This window comes from Scomber japonicus, chromosome 5 (genome assembly GCF_027409825.1).
Source record: "Scomber japonicus isolate fScoJap1 chromosome 5, fScoJap1.pri, whole genome shotgun sequence".
In the NCBI taxonomy this organism is placed as follows: Eukaryota; Metazoa; Chordata; class Actinopteri; order Scombriformes; family Scombridae; genus Scomber; species Scomber japonicus.
In genome coordinates, this window is record NC_070582.1 from 3,910,794 (window position 1) to 3,922,888 (window position 12,095).

Consider the following 12,095-nt stretch of genomic DNA (forward strand, 5'->3'; position numbering starts at 1 on the left):
ATGTGTGTGTGTGTGTGTGTGTTGTGTATACCCAGCGTGTGTAGATAGTGTGCAGGTGTGTGTGTGTGTGTGTGTGTGTGTGTGTGTGTGTGTGTTTGTGTTTGGAGATGCTGTGCGAGTGTGTGTGTGTGTGTGTGTGTGTGTGTATTGTGTATACCCAGCTTGTGTAGATGCTGTGCAGGTGTGTGAGTGAGTGTGTGTGTGTGTGTGTGTGTGTGTGTGTGTGTGTGTGTGTGTGTGTGTGTTGTGTATACCCAGCGTGTGTAGATGCTGTGCAGGTGTGTGAGTGTGTGTGTGTGTTGTGTATACCCAGCGTGTGTAGATGCTGTGCAGGTGTGTGTGTGTGTGTGTGTTTGGAGATGCTGTGCGAGTGTGTGTATGTGTGTGTGTGTGTGTGTATTGTGTATACCCAGCGTATGTAGATGCTTTGCAGGTGTGTGAGTGTGAGTGAGTGTGTGTGTGTGTGTGTGTGTGTGTGTGTGTGTGTGTGTGTATGTGTGTGTGTTGTGTCTACCCAGTGTGTGTAGATGCTGTGCAGGAGTGATGTGTGTGTTTAGTTGGTTCCAGTGCTGCAGGATAACGTTCATGGCTCTGATGTCGACTCTCAGCTTGAGGCTGCAGACTCCCAGCAGCTCGCAGAAGCACGCGGCCGCCGACGCCACGGACGCCACGTTAAAACACTGCAGAGCCAACCTGTACACCTGCTGCAAGGCCTGCTGCAGCCTGACACACACACACACACACACAACCACACACACACACACACACACACACACACACACACACACACACGTTAGTAAAGTTGTAGAGCAGAGCATTTTATCCTCTATATCAGAGGTGTCAAACTCATTTTCATTCAAGGGCCACATACAGCCCAATTTGATCTGATGTGGGCCGGGTCGGAAGGAAGGAAGGAAGGAAGGAAGGAAATATGGAAGGAAGGAAGGACAGATGGAAGGACAGATGGAAGGAAGGAAGTAAGGAAGGACAGATGGAAGGAAGGAAGGAAGGAAAAGACAGGTACGAAAGATGGAAGAGAAGTCAAGAAGGAAGGAAGGAAGGAAATATGGAAGGAAGGAAGAGAAGTCAAGAAGGAAGGAAGTAAGGAAGAACAGATGGAAGGAAAAGAAGACCGGTATGAAGGAAGGAAGAGATGTCAAGAAGGAAGGAAGTAAGGAAGAACAGATGGAAGGAAAAGAAGACCGGTATGAAGGAAGGAAGGAAGAGAAGTCAAGAAGGAATGAAGGAAGATAAGAAAGAAGGAAAAAAGACAGGAAGGAAAGTGGGCCAGATTGGACTCCTTGACGGGCCAGTTCTGGCCCACGGGCCGCATGTTTGACACCCCTGCTCTATCTTCTTCTTGTCTTTTTTTAAGCGTGTCTTGTGTGATTAGCAGGAGGAAGTTGGAGGAAGTTGGAGGAAGATGGAGGAAGATGGAGTCGTGTCATCACTCACAGCAGCCTGACGTCACTGCAGCTGCTCAGCTGCTGGACCAGGAAGGTGGCGTAGGCGAAGGACGGTCGGCCATGACGGAGGTAGTACAGGTAGTCCAGGTTCTCCACCAGAGCGAACTTGTTGACCAGGTGAGGGCTGGAGAAATGGGGCAGCTCTGTCGTTTCTATGGAGACAGATCAAAAAGAAACAGTCTTACTCAGCAACTGTCCTTCCTTCCTTCCTTCATTCATCCTTCCTTCCTTCCTTCCTCCGCCCTTCCTTCTTTCCTCTGCCCTTCATTCCTTCATTTCCTTCCTCCCTTCCTTCTTCATTCCTTCCTTCCTTCCTCCCTTCCATCCTTCCTTCTTTCCTCTGTCCTTCTTTCCTTCCTTCCTCTTTTCCTTTCTCCCTCCCTCCCTCCTTCTTCTTTCCTCCCTCCCTCCCTCCCTTCCTTCCTCCGCCCTTCCTTCTTTCCTCTGCCCTTCATTCCTTCATTTCCTTCCTCCCTTCCTTCTTCCTCCCTTCCATCCCTCCTTCTTTCCTTCCTTCCTCCCTTCCTCTTTTCCTTTCTCCTTCCCTCCCTCCTTCTTCTTCCCTCCCTCCTTCCTTCCTTCCTTCCTTCTTCCTCCCTTCTTTCCTCTGTCCTTCTTCCTTCCTTCCTTCTTCCTCCCTTCCATCCCTCCTTCTTTCCTCTGTCCTTCTTTCCTTCCTTCCTCCCTTCCTCTTTTCCTTTCTCCCTCCCTCCCTCCTTCTTCTTCTTTCCTCCCTCCATCCCTCCCTCCTTCCTTCCTTCTTCCTCCCTTCCATCCTTCCTTCCTTCCTCCTCCCTTCCATCCTTCCTTCTTTCCTCTGTCCTTCTTTCCTTCCTTCCTCCCTTCCTCTTTTCCTTTCTCCCTCCCTCCCTCCTTCTTCTTTCCTTTCTCCCTACCCCCATCCGTCTTCTTTCCTCCCTCCCTCCCTCCCTCCTTCCTTCCTTCCTTCCTTCCTCCCTTCCATCCCTCCTTCTTTCCTCTGTCCTTCTTTCCTTCCTTCCTCCCTTCCTCTTTTCCTTTCTCCCTCCCTCCTTCTTCTTTCCTCCCTCCCTCCCTCCCTTCCTTCCTCCGCCCTTCCTTCTTTCCTCTGCCCTTCATTCCTTCATTTCCTTCCTCCCTTCCTTCTTCCTCCCTTCCATCCCTCCTTCTTTCCTTCCTTCCTCCCTTCCTCTTTTCCTTTCTCCTTCCCTCCCTCCTTCTTCTTCCTCCCTCCTTCCTTCTTTCCTTCCTTCTTCCTCCCTTCTTTCCTCTGTCCTTCTTCCTTCCTTCCTTCTTCCTCCCTTCCTTCTTCCTCCCTTCCATCCCTCCTTCTTTCCTCTGTCCTTCTTTCCTTCCTTCCTCCCTTCCTCTTTTCCTTTCTCCCTCCCTCCCTCCTTCTTCTTCTTTCCTCCCTCCATCCCTCCCTCCTTCCTTCCTTCCTTCCTTCTTCCTCCCTTCTTTCCTCTGTCCTTCTTCCTTCCTTCCTTCTTCCTCCCTTCCTTCTTCCTCCCTTCCATCCCTCCTTCTTTCCTCTGTCCTTCTTTCCTTCCTTCCTCCCTTCCTCTTTTCCTTTCTCCCTCCCTCCCTCCTTCTTCTTCTTTCCTCCCTCCATCCCTCCCTCCTTCCTTCCTTCTTCCTCCCTTCCATCCTTCCTCCCTTCCTCCTCCCTTCCATCCTTCCTTCTTTCCTCTGTCCTTCTTTCCTTCCTTCCTCCCTTCCTCTTTTCCTTTCTCCCTCCCTCCCTCCTTCTTCTTTCCTTTCTCCCTACCCCCATCCGTCTTCTTTCCTCCCTCCCTCCCTCCTTCCTTCCTTCCTTCCTTCCTCCCTTCCATCCCTCCTTCTTTCCTCTGTCCTTCTTTCCTTCCTTCCTCCCTTCCTCTTTTCCTTTCTCCCTCCCTCCCTCCCTCCTTCTTCTTTCCTCCCTCCCTCCCTCCTTCCTTCCTTCCTTCCTTCTATAAAGAGGACGCTGAGTATTAAATATCAAACTACTGATGTTACTTCTTCTACCACTGCTACTATAACTTTTACTACTTCTGCTACTTCTTCTCATATTTCTACTACTACTACTACTTCTTATACTAAGCTACATCATGCTATAAAAAAAACAAGATGAATAGCAGATATCAGATAAAACTAGGACCACACATGCATCAAAATGCAGCTGCAGTCACATGACTCTTGACTTGTGCTTACCGGTGGAGTTCAGCGTGTTTGCTGCCTGCCAGCCAAACAGCCTGGATGGGTCCAGAGGGTTGAGCGACTGTAAAACACACCAAGTCAGTACAGTTAGAGTTAGTTCATATACTTTCAACTTTACTGAAATATACACTTTATTCAGGTCCTATCTGTTTTTACTCAGCGTCCTCTTGATCACTTCCTTTACAGAAGGAGGAAGGCAGGAAGGAAGGAAGGAAGGAGGGAGGAAAGAAGGAAGGAAGGAGGGAGGGAGGGAGGAAAGAAGGAGGAGGGAGGGAGGGAGGGAGGGAGGGAGGAAGGAAGGAAAAGAGGAAGGGAGGAAGGAAAGAAGGACAGAGGAAAGAAGGAAGGGAGGAAGGATGGAAGTGAGGAAGAAGGAAGAAGGAAGAAGGAAGGAAGGAGAGGGGGGGGGAAGAAGGAGGAGGGAGGGAGGGAGAAAGGAAAAGAGGAAGGGAGGAAGGAAGGAAGGAGTGTGGAAAGAAGGAGGGAGGGAGTAAGGAAATGAAGGAAGGAAGGAAAGGAGAGAGGGAGGGAGGAAGGAAGGAAATTAAGAAGGGAGGAAAGGAGGGAGGGAGGAAGAAGGAAGGAAGGAAGGAGTGTGGAAAGAAGGAGGGAGGGAGGGAGAAAGGAAAAGAGGAAGGGAGGAAGGATGGAAGGGAGGAAGAAGGAAGGAAGGAAGGAAGGAAAGGAGGGAGGAAGGAAGGAAGGAAGGAAGGACATTTTTTCCTCATTCAAATTGACCCCCTAAAGACAGGAAGTTATATTGTTGGACAGATTTTAAAGCAATCTGAAGCAAGTTGAGTTGACCTGCAGCAGGTGGTAGACTGAGATGTCAGAGGGTTGGTTGTTTCCTCGAGGCCCGGCCGGGAACAGGGCAGCCTTCAGTTTGGGGTGCGTAGCCAGCGCCATCTTCAGGAGCTGAGGGTCCACCGTCTTCTCCGACCTGCCCGACCGCTCACCCTGAAGCACCACCTGCACACAGGACACACACATACACATCATCCTTTAGTTCAGTGGTTCATCAACTCTTTATTATTATTATTAGACGATGGCAAATGTTTGTCTTTGCACCAAACCCCCAATATAACAAGCAGATATGCAAACAGATGCTACAGCTATCGTTTAGGCTGTGAATCCAACACATATTTCTCTTAACTTCAAAGGAAAGCATCATTGCAATAAAAGATATAATAGGAAATGTCGTTAAAGTCTGTGTAAAGTAAGAATAAATATGTGTTCTGAGTTTGACATACCACAGAAAAGTGTGTTGTTAACCACCCTGCCAAATTTGAATGATTAAAAAAAATCGGCAAATATATGAAATTAGGTTTCAAAGTTGTGTAAAAATCCGCTGTCCGCTGAAACCCCGCCCCCTACCAAGTGTCACCTGTCAATCAAAGTCAGCACCTCTACCAGAAACATGGACGCTACGTCTGAGAGCTTCCTGCGGCTAACTCGGCTGCTAGCTCGGAGGCTAACCCAGCTAACTGGCTAACTGTAGACTGTAGTAGTAGTAGTGTGTGCTGAATGTATTTCTACCTCTACAGCAGCAGGGGCGGGTTTATGCTAATCACTAAATCCTGAACACAGAAATCTTGAAACACAGTTTGTGAAGCCTAGCTCCACAATTCAAATCTAAATGGTTGAAATGCTTTTTACACCTTTTTTTAGAAATACATTTATGACCTATTTAATGTATTTAGAAGAAAATGTCTGAATTCACTTTACACAGTCTTTAAGTAACAGTTTATTACAAAATAGTCCCCACTTTATTTCAGCTTGACTCAAGGGGAGGACAACACAATGTTAAGTTAACCAATGACAATATAAAGTGTGTGAACCAGTACAAGGACAAATCTAACCCAAACAACAAACCATAAGCCCACAGAGAGAGAGAGAGAGAGAGAGAGAGAGAGAGAGAGAGAGAGAGAGAGAGACTGAATCCACCAGCTTATATATCTGAGAATCAGCAACACAACTGAGAATCAATCAATCCTAAAAGCTCAAACACAAAGTTGAGACGGCTGTCACAGAAACTCTTTTAAATCTTTGAAATCCTCTCGTCTCGTCTTGTCAGCAGAAGCAGAGACACACACATACGGACATGTTCAGATAAACCCCGATGGACTCAGAGGTCCTGGTCTGCAGGTGGGATTAAGGTTTCTGTTTACCTGGTCGATTCCTCCGGGGGTGAACATGATGGCAGCCAGAGCCAGCAGACTGTGTCCCTCTAACAGCAGACTGCTCAGAGACGCCTGGCTGCCTGGCAACAGCACCTGAGCGCTGGTCAGACTGGCCTGGAAGACGAGTCCTGGATCTGGAACAACAGACAGAGACACAGAAGGTCTAAAAGAAGGAGCAGACTCTGGCAGAGTTTAGATATTCGTGTAACTAGAATCCATTTAATCTGATATCTACTGAAGTATTTCATCACTACTACATGAACAGAACCGGCCCACTTTCCTTCCTGTCTTCTTTTCCTTCCTTCTTTCTTTCTTTCTTTCTTTCTTTCTTTCTTTCTTTCTTTCTTTCTTGTCTTCTTTTCCTTGCATCTGTCCTTGCTCCCTTTCTTCCATCTTCCCTTCATGTCATCTCTTCCTTTCTTCCTTCCATCTTTCCTTCCTTCCTTCCATCCTTCCTTCCTTCATTCCTTCCATCTGTCTTTCTTCCCTTTCTTCCATCTTCCCTTCATGTAATCTCTTCCTTTCTTCCTTCCATCTTTCCTTCCTTCCTTCCATCCTTCCTTCCTTCCATCTGTCTTTCTTCCCTTTCTTCCATCTTTCCTCCCTGTATTCTCTTCCTTGTCTTCTTTTCCTTGCATCTGTCCTTGCTCCCTTTCTTCCATCTTCCCTTCATGTCATCTCTTCCTTTCTTCCTTCCATCTTTCCTTCCTTCCTTCCTTCATTCCTTCCATCTGTCTTTCTTCCCTTTCCTCCATCTTTCCTTCCTGTATTCTCTTCCTTCTTTTCCTTCCTTCATGTCTTCTCTTCCTTCCGGTGGAGAAGGAAAGATGGAAGGAAGGAATCCTTCCATCTTTCCTTCTTTCTCCACCTTCTTTACCTTCCTTCCTGTCTTCTCTTCCTTTTCCTTTCTTCCTTCCATCTGTCTTTCTTCCCTTTCTTCCTTCCTGTCTTCTCTTCCTTCTTTTCCTCCCTCCCTTCCTTATTTCCTTCCATCCTTCAATCTGTCCTTCCTCCCTTTCTTCCTTCCGTCTTTCCTTCCTGTCTTCTCTTCCTTTCTTCCTCCCTCCCTCCCTTCCTTATTTCCTTCCAACCTTCAATCTGTCCTTCCTCCCTTTCTTCCCTCCATATTTCCTTCCTTCTTCACCTTCTTTTTCTTTCTTCCTTCCATCTTTCCTTCCTTCCTTCCTTCCTTCCTTCCGTCCCTCAATCTTTTTAATGATGCGGCTGTATGTGACCCTTGAATGAAAATAAGTTTGACCCCAGTTCTCCCTGGAGGAATTAAAGATGCAGAACAAACAAAAGCTCAAGTCTCAGGAGGTTAAACTAAAAAACTAACTCCAACTTATCTTAATTACTTAAAGAGTATTAAAAAACAGTCCTGAGGCAGCCTGTTAGTACCTGACAGATCTCTGGTGATCTCCTGGATCTTCACCAGCATCTCAAACCAGGGCTGACTCTCAGACAGGCTCTGATTGACCAGCAGGGGGCAGTTTCTGGGTGTTAACCTGGAAAGACGGATAATTAACTCACTACCACACATTTTACTATCAGCTATCAAGGAGGAAGGAAGGGAGGGAGGAAGGGAGGGAGGGAGGGAGGGAGGAAGGGAGGAAGGAAGGAAGGAAGGAAGGAAGGGAGGGAGGAAGGAAAGAAGGAGGAAGGAAGGACGAAGGAAGGAAAGGAGAGAGAAAGGAAAGATGGAAGGGAGGCAGAAGGAAGGAAAGGAGGAAGGAAGGAAGAAGGAAGAAGGAAGGAAAAGAGGAAAGAAAGAAGGAAGGAAGGAAGGAAGGAAAGAAGGAAGGAAAGGACGGAAGGAAGGAAGGAAGGAAAAGAGGAAGGAAGGAAGGAAGGAAGGACAGAGGAAAGAAGGAAGGGAGGAAGGAAAGGAAGGAAGGAAGAAAGGGAGGAAAGAGAGTGGAAGGAAAGAAAGAGAGAAGGAGGGAGGGCGGAAGGACAGACAGAAGGAAGGAAAGAAGGAGGATGGGAGGACGACACAAAGGTTAAACTTAAAAAACAATCAGAGCAGCGTTAACAATGAAGATAACAGCTCTCTCATGTCCTCACCTGTAGTGCTCCAGGTAGGCGTAGAGCAGGTACTGCAGGCTGCGCTCCAGGCAGAAGGAGATGAAGAGGCTGTGGAGGTCGAGTCCGAGCGGAGAGCGGTACTGAGGGACGGGCGGGGTCGAAGCCATGACCCCTCCGCCCTGAGCTAGCCTCCATAACAGCTGCTCCAGGTCTGCAAGCTCCTCTGGGATGAACACACCTCTCCTGCACAAACACATAAAGCAAATTAAGCCAAAGAGGAAGCACGAAGGGTCAAAGTTTTAATATTTGGTGCTCGACATTAAAGTCCGTGTAAAGTAAGAATAAATATGTGTTCTGAGTTTGACATACCACCGAAAAGTGTGTTGTTAACCACCCTGCCAAATTTGAATGATTAAAAAAAATCGCCAAATATATGAAATTAGGCTTCAAAGTTGTGTAAAAATCAGCCTCTTTCTCTGCTCCCAAACGCTGTGGGCGTGACCACCGAGTCCGCTGAAACCCCGCCCCCTACCAAGTATCACCTGTCAATCAAAGTCACCACCTCTACCAGAAACATGGACGCTACGTCTGAGAGCTTTCTGCTGCTAACTCAGCTGCTAGCTCGGCGGCTAACTCAACTGCTAGCTCGGCGGCTAACTCAGCTAACTCGGCTAACTGTAGACTGTAGTAGTAGTAGTGTGTGCTGAATGTATTTATACCTCTACAGCAGCAGGGGCGGGTTTATGCTAATCACTAAATCCTGAACACAGAAATGTTGAAACACAGTTTGTGATGCCTAGCTCCACAATTCAAATCTAAATGGTTGAAATGCTTTTTACACCTTTTTTAGAAATACATTTATGACCTATTTAATGTGTTCAGAAGAAAATGTCTGAATTCACTTTACACAGTCTTTAAATATCAGATGGTGAGTTAAACTTTCTGTTAATAGGACACATTTAGTTTTTATCTGAAGTGGTCACGATTCTCCAGAAGTGACAGAACAAACACTACAATTTTAGTTTGATGTATTTTTTGAGGCATCTGTTTGTTCTGCAGCTCTTTCAAGTGTTTTATTCTGACTGACATAAGACGATACTTCAAGATGTCACCTTGGATTATAAATACTTTCACTCTTATCTGACATTTTAAAAGGCAAAAACTATTTATCAGAAGAATAACTGACATATTATTCAACAATAAAAAAATAAGTGCAGCTTTAATTTCCTCTTTCTTTCGACCTGTACCAATATTTAAATCAGCTGTCTGCAGCTTTTTAAATTGCTTTTCAAGGCTCTGCGAAAATCTTACATAAATAAAACATTCATAAATTTAATAATAAGAGAAATAATTGACTTTGTTTGCAGTTGAAGGAGTCCTGTTAACAGTTTTATAACAGAGGTCTATGCTGAAAATGCTTTTTGGGGCTTTTTCGTCACATCTATTAACTGAATAATTGTTGCAGCTTTTGAATAGACTAATGTATTATGTGTATCAGTATGTAATTTACACCTATGTTAACAGATGAGAGATTATTGACCATGAAATCAGCTTCAAAATGCAAAGAAAAGAAGGGAGAGAGGAAGGAAAGGAAGGAAGGAAGGTAAGAGGGAGGGAGGGAGAAAGGAAAAGAGGAAGGGTTAGGGTTAGGAGGGAGGAAACGAAGGAAGGAAAGAAGGACAGAGGAAAGAAGGAGGAAGGAAAGAAAGAGAGAAGGGGAGAGGGACGGAGGAAGGACAGACGGAAGGAAGGAAAGGAGGAAGAAGGAAGGAAAGGAGGGAGGAAGGAGGGAAGGAAGGAAGAAAAGGAGGGTGGAAGGAAAGCAGGAAAGAAAAGAAGGAAGGGAGGAAGGAAAGGAAGGAAGGACAGACGGAGGAAAGAAAGAAGGAAGTAAGGTAGGAGGGAGGAAAGAAGGCAGGAAAGAAAAGAAGGAAGGGAGGAAGGAAACAAAGGAAGGAAAGAGAGAGGAAGGAAAGAAGGACAGAAGGGGGAGGGAGGGAGGAAGGACAGGCGGAAGGAAGGAAGGAAGGAAGGAAGGAAAGAAGGAAGAGTCAAAACAGACGGGGTCAATTTGACCCGGGAGGACGACAGGAAGGTGAAAGCGGCTGCTGTACCTGGCCAGCAGGTCCAGGATGTTCTCCTTCATGTAGCTGCTGCAGACGGTGTTGTTATTGACCAGCTCTGGGGTTAACTCCGGCCACCGGGAGGCGCCAGACGCTTCGCTGTGCTGGATCCAGTCGATCACTCTGTGCTGGTCGTGGAGGGCGGTCAGGTAACGCCACAACACTGCCAAGTCACAGGAAGTCAACTCTGATGGAGCAAAAACACACAGAGAAGATTAGGAGACGTTAAAGGTGTTCTTTGATATAAGAGTCTGTTTTAAATCTCATACTTTCCTACTACTCGTACTAACTCTGACGTCATGTGAAGTATGTAGTGTGTTTAACTGCGTAGTATGTGATTTAGAGTATGTGAGAAGTTCCTGGATGGTTTACTAGATTCTCCAGAAATGCAGAGTATGCATCAAGAGCTGACTACTCACACTCACATTACCCAAGATGCAACGCTACTACTCACACTCACATTACCCAAGATGCAACGCTACTACTCACACTCACATTACCCAAGATGCAACGCTACTACTCACACTCACATTACCCAAGATGCAACGCAACTTCTGAAAAAAACCCAAAATACAAACGTCACAGATCAAAAGTTAGCTACAGCGAGGGTATGTTCGCTTCCTGTTTTCAAAATAAAAGCACCAATTCTATCATTATGGTTTTCTTAATAATAAAAGGCAACAGGTGTTTTATTTTGTGAAAATGACCGGAAGTGCGTTACTCGCTACGGCTAACTCCGAATTCTCAGGAACAAAACTTTAAACTGGTGTTATTTGGACAAATTAGCGTCACATTGTGGATCTAAAGGGCTACTTTACTTTCTTCCTAAAAAGGTTAGAAATGTGGATAAAGTGGTTTATTTACAGAGTTAGAGCTAAAATGAAATCAGCTTCAGCCTGATGATTTCAGCTCGGGTAGGAACACAATGCATTGTGGGTTATTGTGTAGTTTACTACAGTGTAAACGGTCTGCTTACTATCTGATCCTTTAGTGTGTAGTATAGAAGTATGTAGTATGTAGTATGTAGTATAGAAGTATGTAGTATAGAAGTATGTAGTATAGAAGTGTGTAGTATAGAAGTATGTAGTATAGAAGTATGTAGTATAGAAGTATGTAGTATAGAAGTATGTAGTATAGAAGTATAGAAGTATGTAGTATAGAAGTATGTAGTATGTAGTGATCTACCTGTGTGCTGCAGTCTGGACAGGAGGACGGACGTCTGGCTGCTCTGGTTCCAGTTCCTCACCCAGTCCAGTCTCAGATTCCTCCAGAGCCCTTTCTCCTCTTCAGACCTCCTCTGTCCCACCAGCTCCTTCAAAACGCCCTCACCTCCCGCCTCCATACGGACCATGTGAGCAACCCTGGACAGGAATAGGACAGACACGAGAATCTGAGTTTTTTAAATTCAAGACAGAAATTTCTACTCAGAAGCATCAAACATCTAAACAAGAGAGATTCATTCAGACTTTATTCTAAGGTGAGAAAAGGGAAGTTCAAAGGGGAAAAGGTTTAAAGGGAGATTTAAAAAAAGAAGATGGTTCAAAAGGGGGCATAAAGAGACAGAAGATGAAGAGGACGTTCAGAGATCAGAGAGGAGACGGTTGCAGTTTAACTCTCAGCAAACACATGATGAAGTTTGTACTGTTTAGTGTTTCATCATCTCAAACAGGAAGTTTTAATAATACATTTTATGTGTCTGGAGCTGCTGCTGGAGTGTTTTTGTTTTTTTTAAAAGGAGACATATTGAGCTTTTTGTGATTTCTTTTATTTATGATATCTGATGTTAAAATATGTTCCAAAACTTTAATGCATGTAAAAATGTTTTATCATTTTGAGTAAAGAAGGAGAAAAATAAGTTAAATCCTGCTACTATAGTTAGTTTCTGTAGCCTGTAGCATCCTGTTAAGAGACAGAGGCTGAACTGAGGAGCTGCATAGACGATAAATAAGGAGGTTTTAACTGGAAATCATGCAAAGATATTCCAGTAGAGACACAGAATATAAATATAGAGCTGGAGATGTGCAGAATATTTCCTCTTTAATGACTCTGGATGATAAATAATGCGTCTACAGCAGGTTATGAAAACAAGGATCAGAGTTACAGCAGCTATAAAGTAGAGTAAT

General features: G+C 45.3%; 1 protein-coding gene across 1 annotated transcript in view; it reads right to left on the reverse strand.

Moving 5' to 3' along the window:
* The window catches only part of spg11 (SPG11 vesicle trafficking associated, spatacsin), a 44,404-nt gene that overhangs the window by 19,281 nt on the left and 13,028 nt on the right, over positions 1-12,095 (reverse strand). The window contains 9 exon segments of the mRNA XM_053318889.1: positions 515-723; positions 1,456-1,618; positions 3,639-3,705; positions 4,449-4,613; positions 5,813-5,958; positions 7,223-7,329; positions 7,889-8,092; positions 9,964-10,159; positions 11,158-11,333. Coding sequence (XP_053174864.1) covers positions 515-723; positions 1,456-1,618; positions 3,639-3,705; positions 4,449-4,613; positions 5,813-5,958; positions 7,223-7,329; positions 7,889-8,092; positions 9,964-10,159; positions 11,158-11,333 — 1,433 coding nt within the window.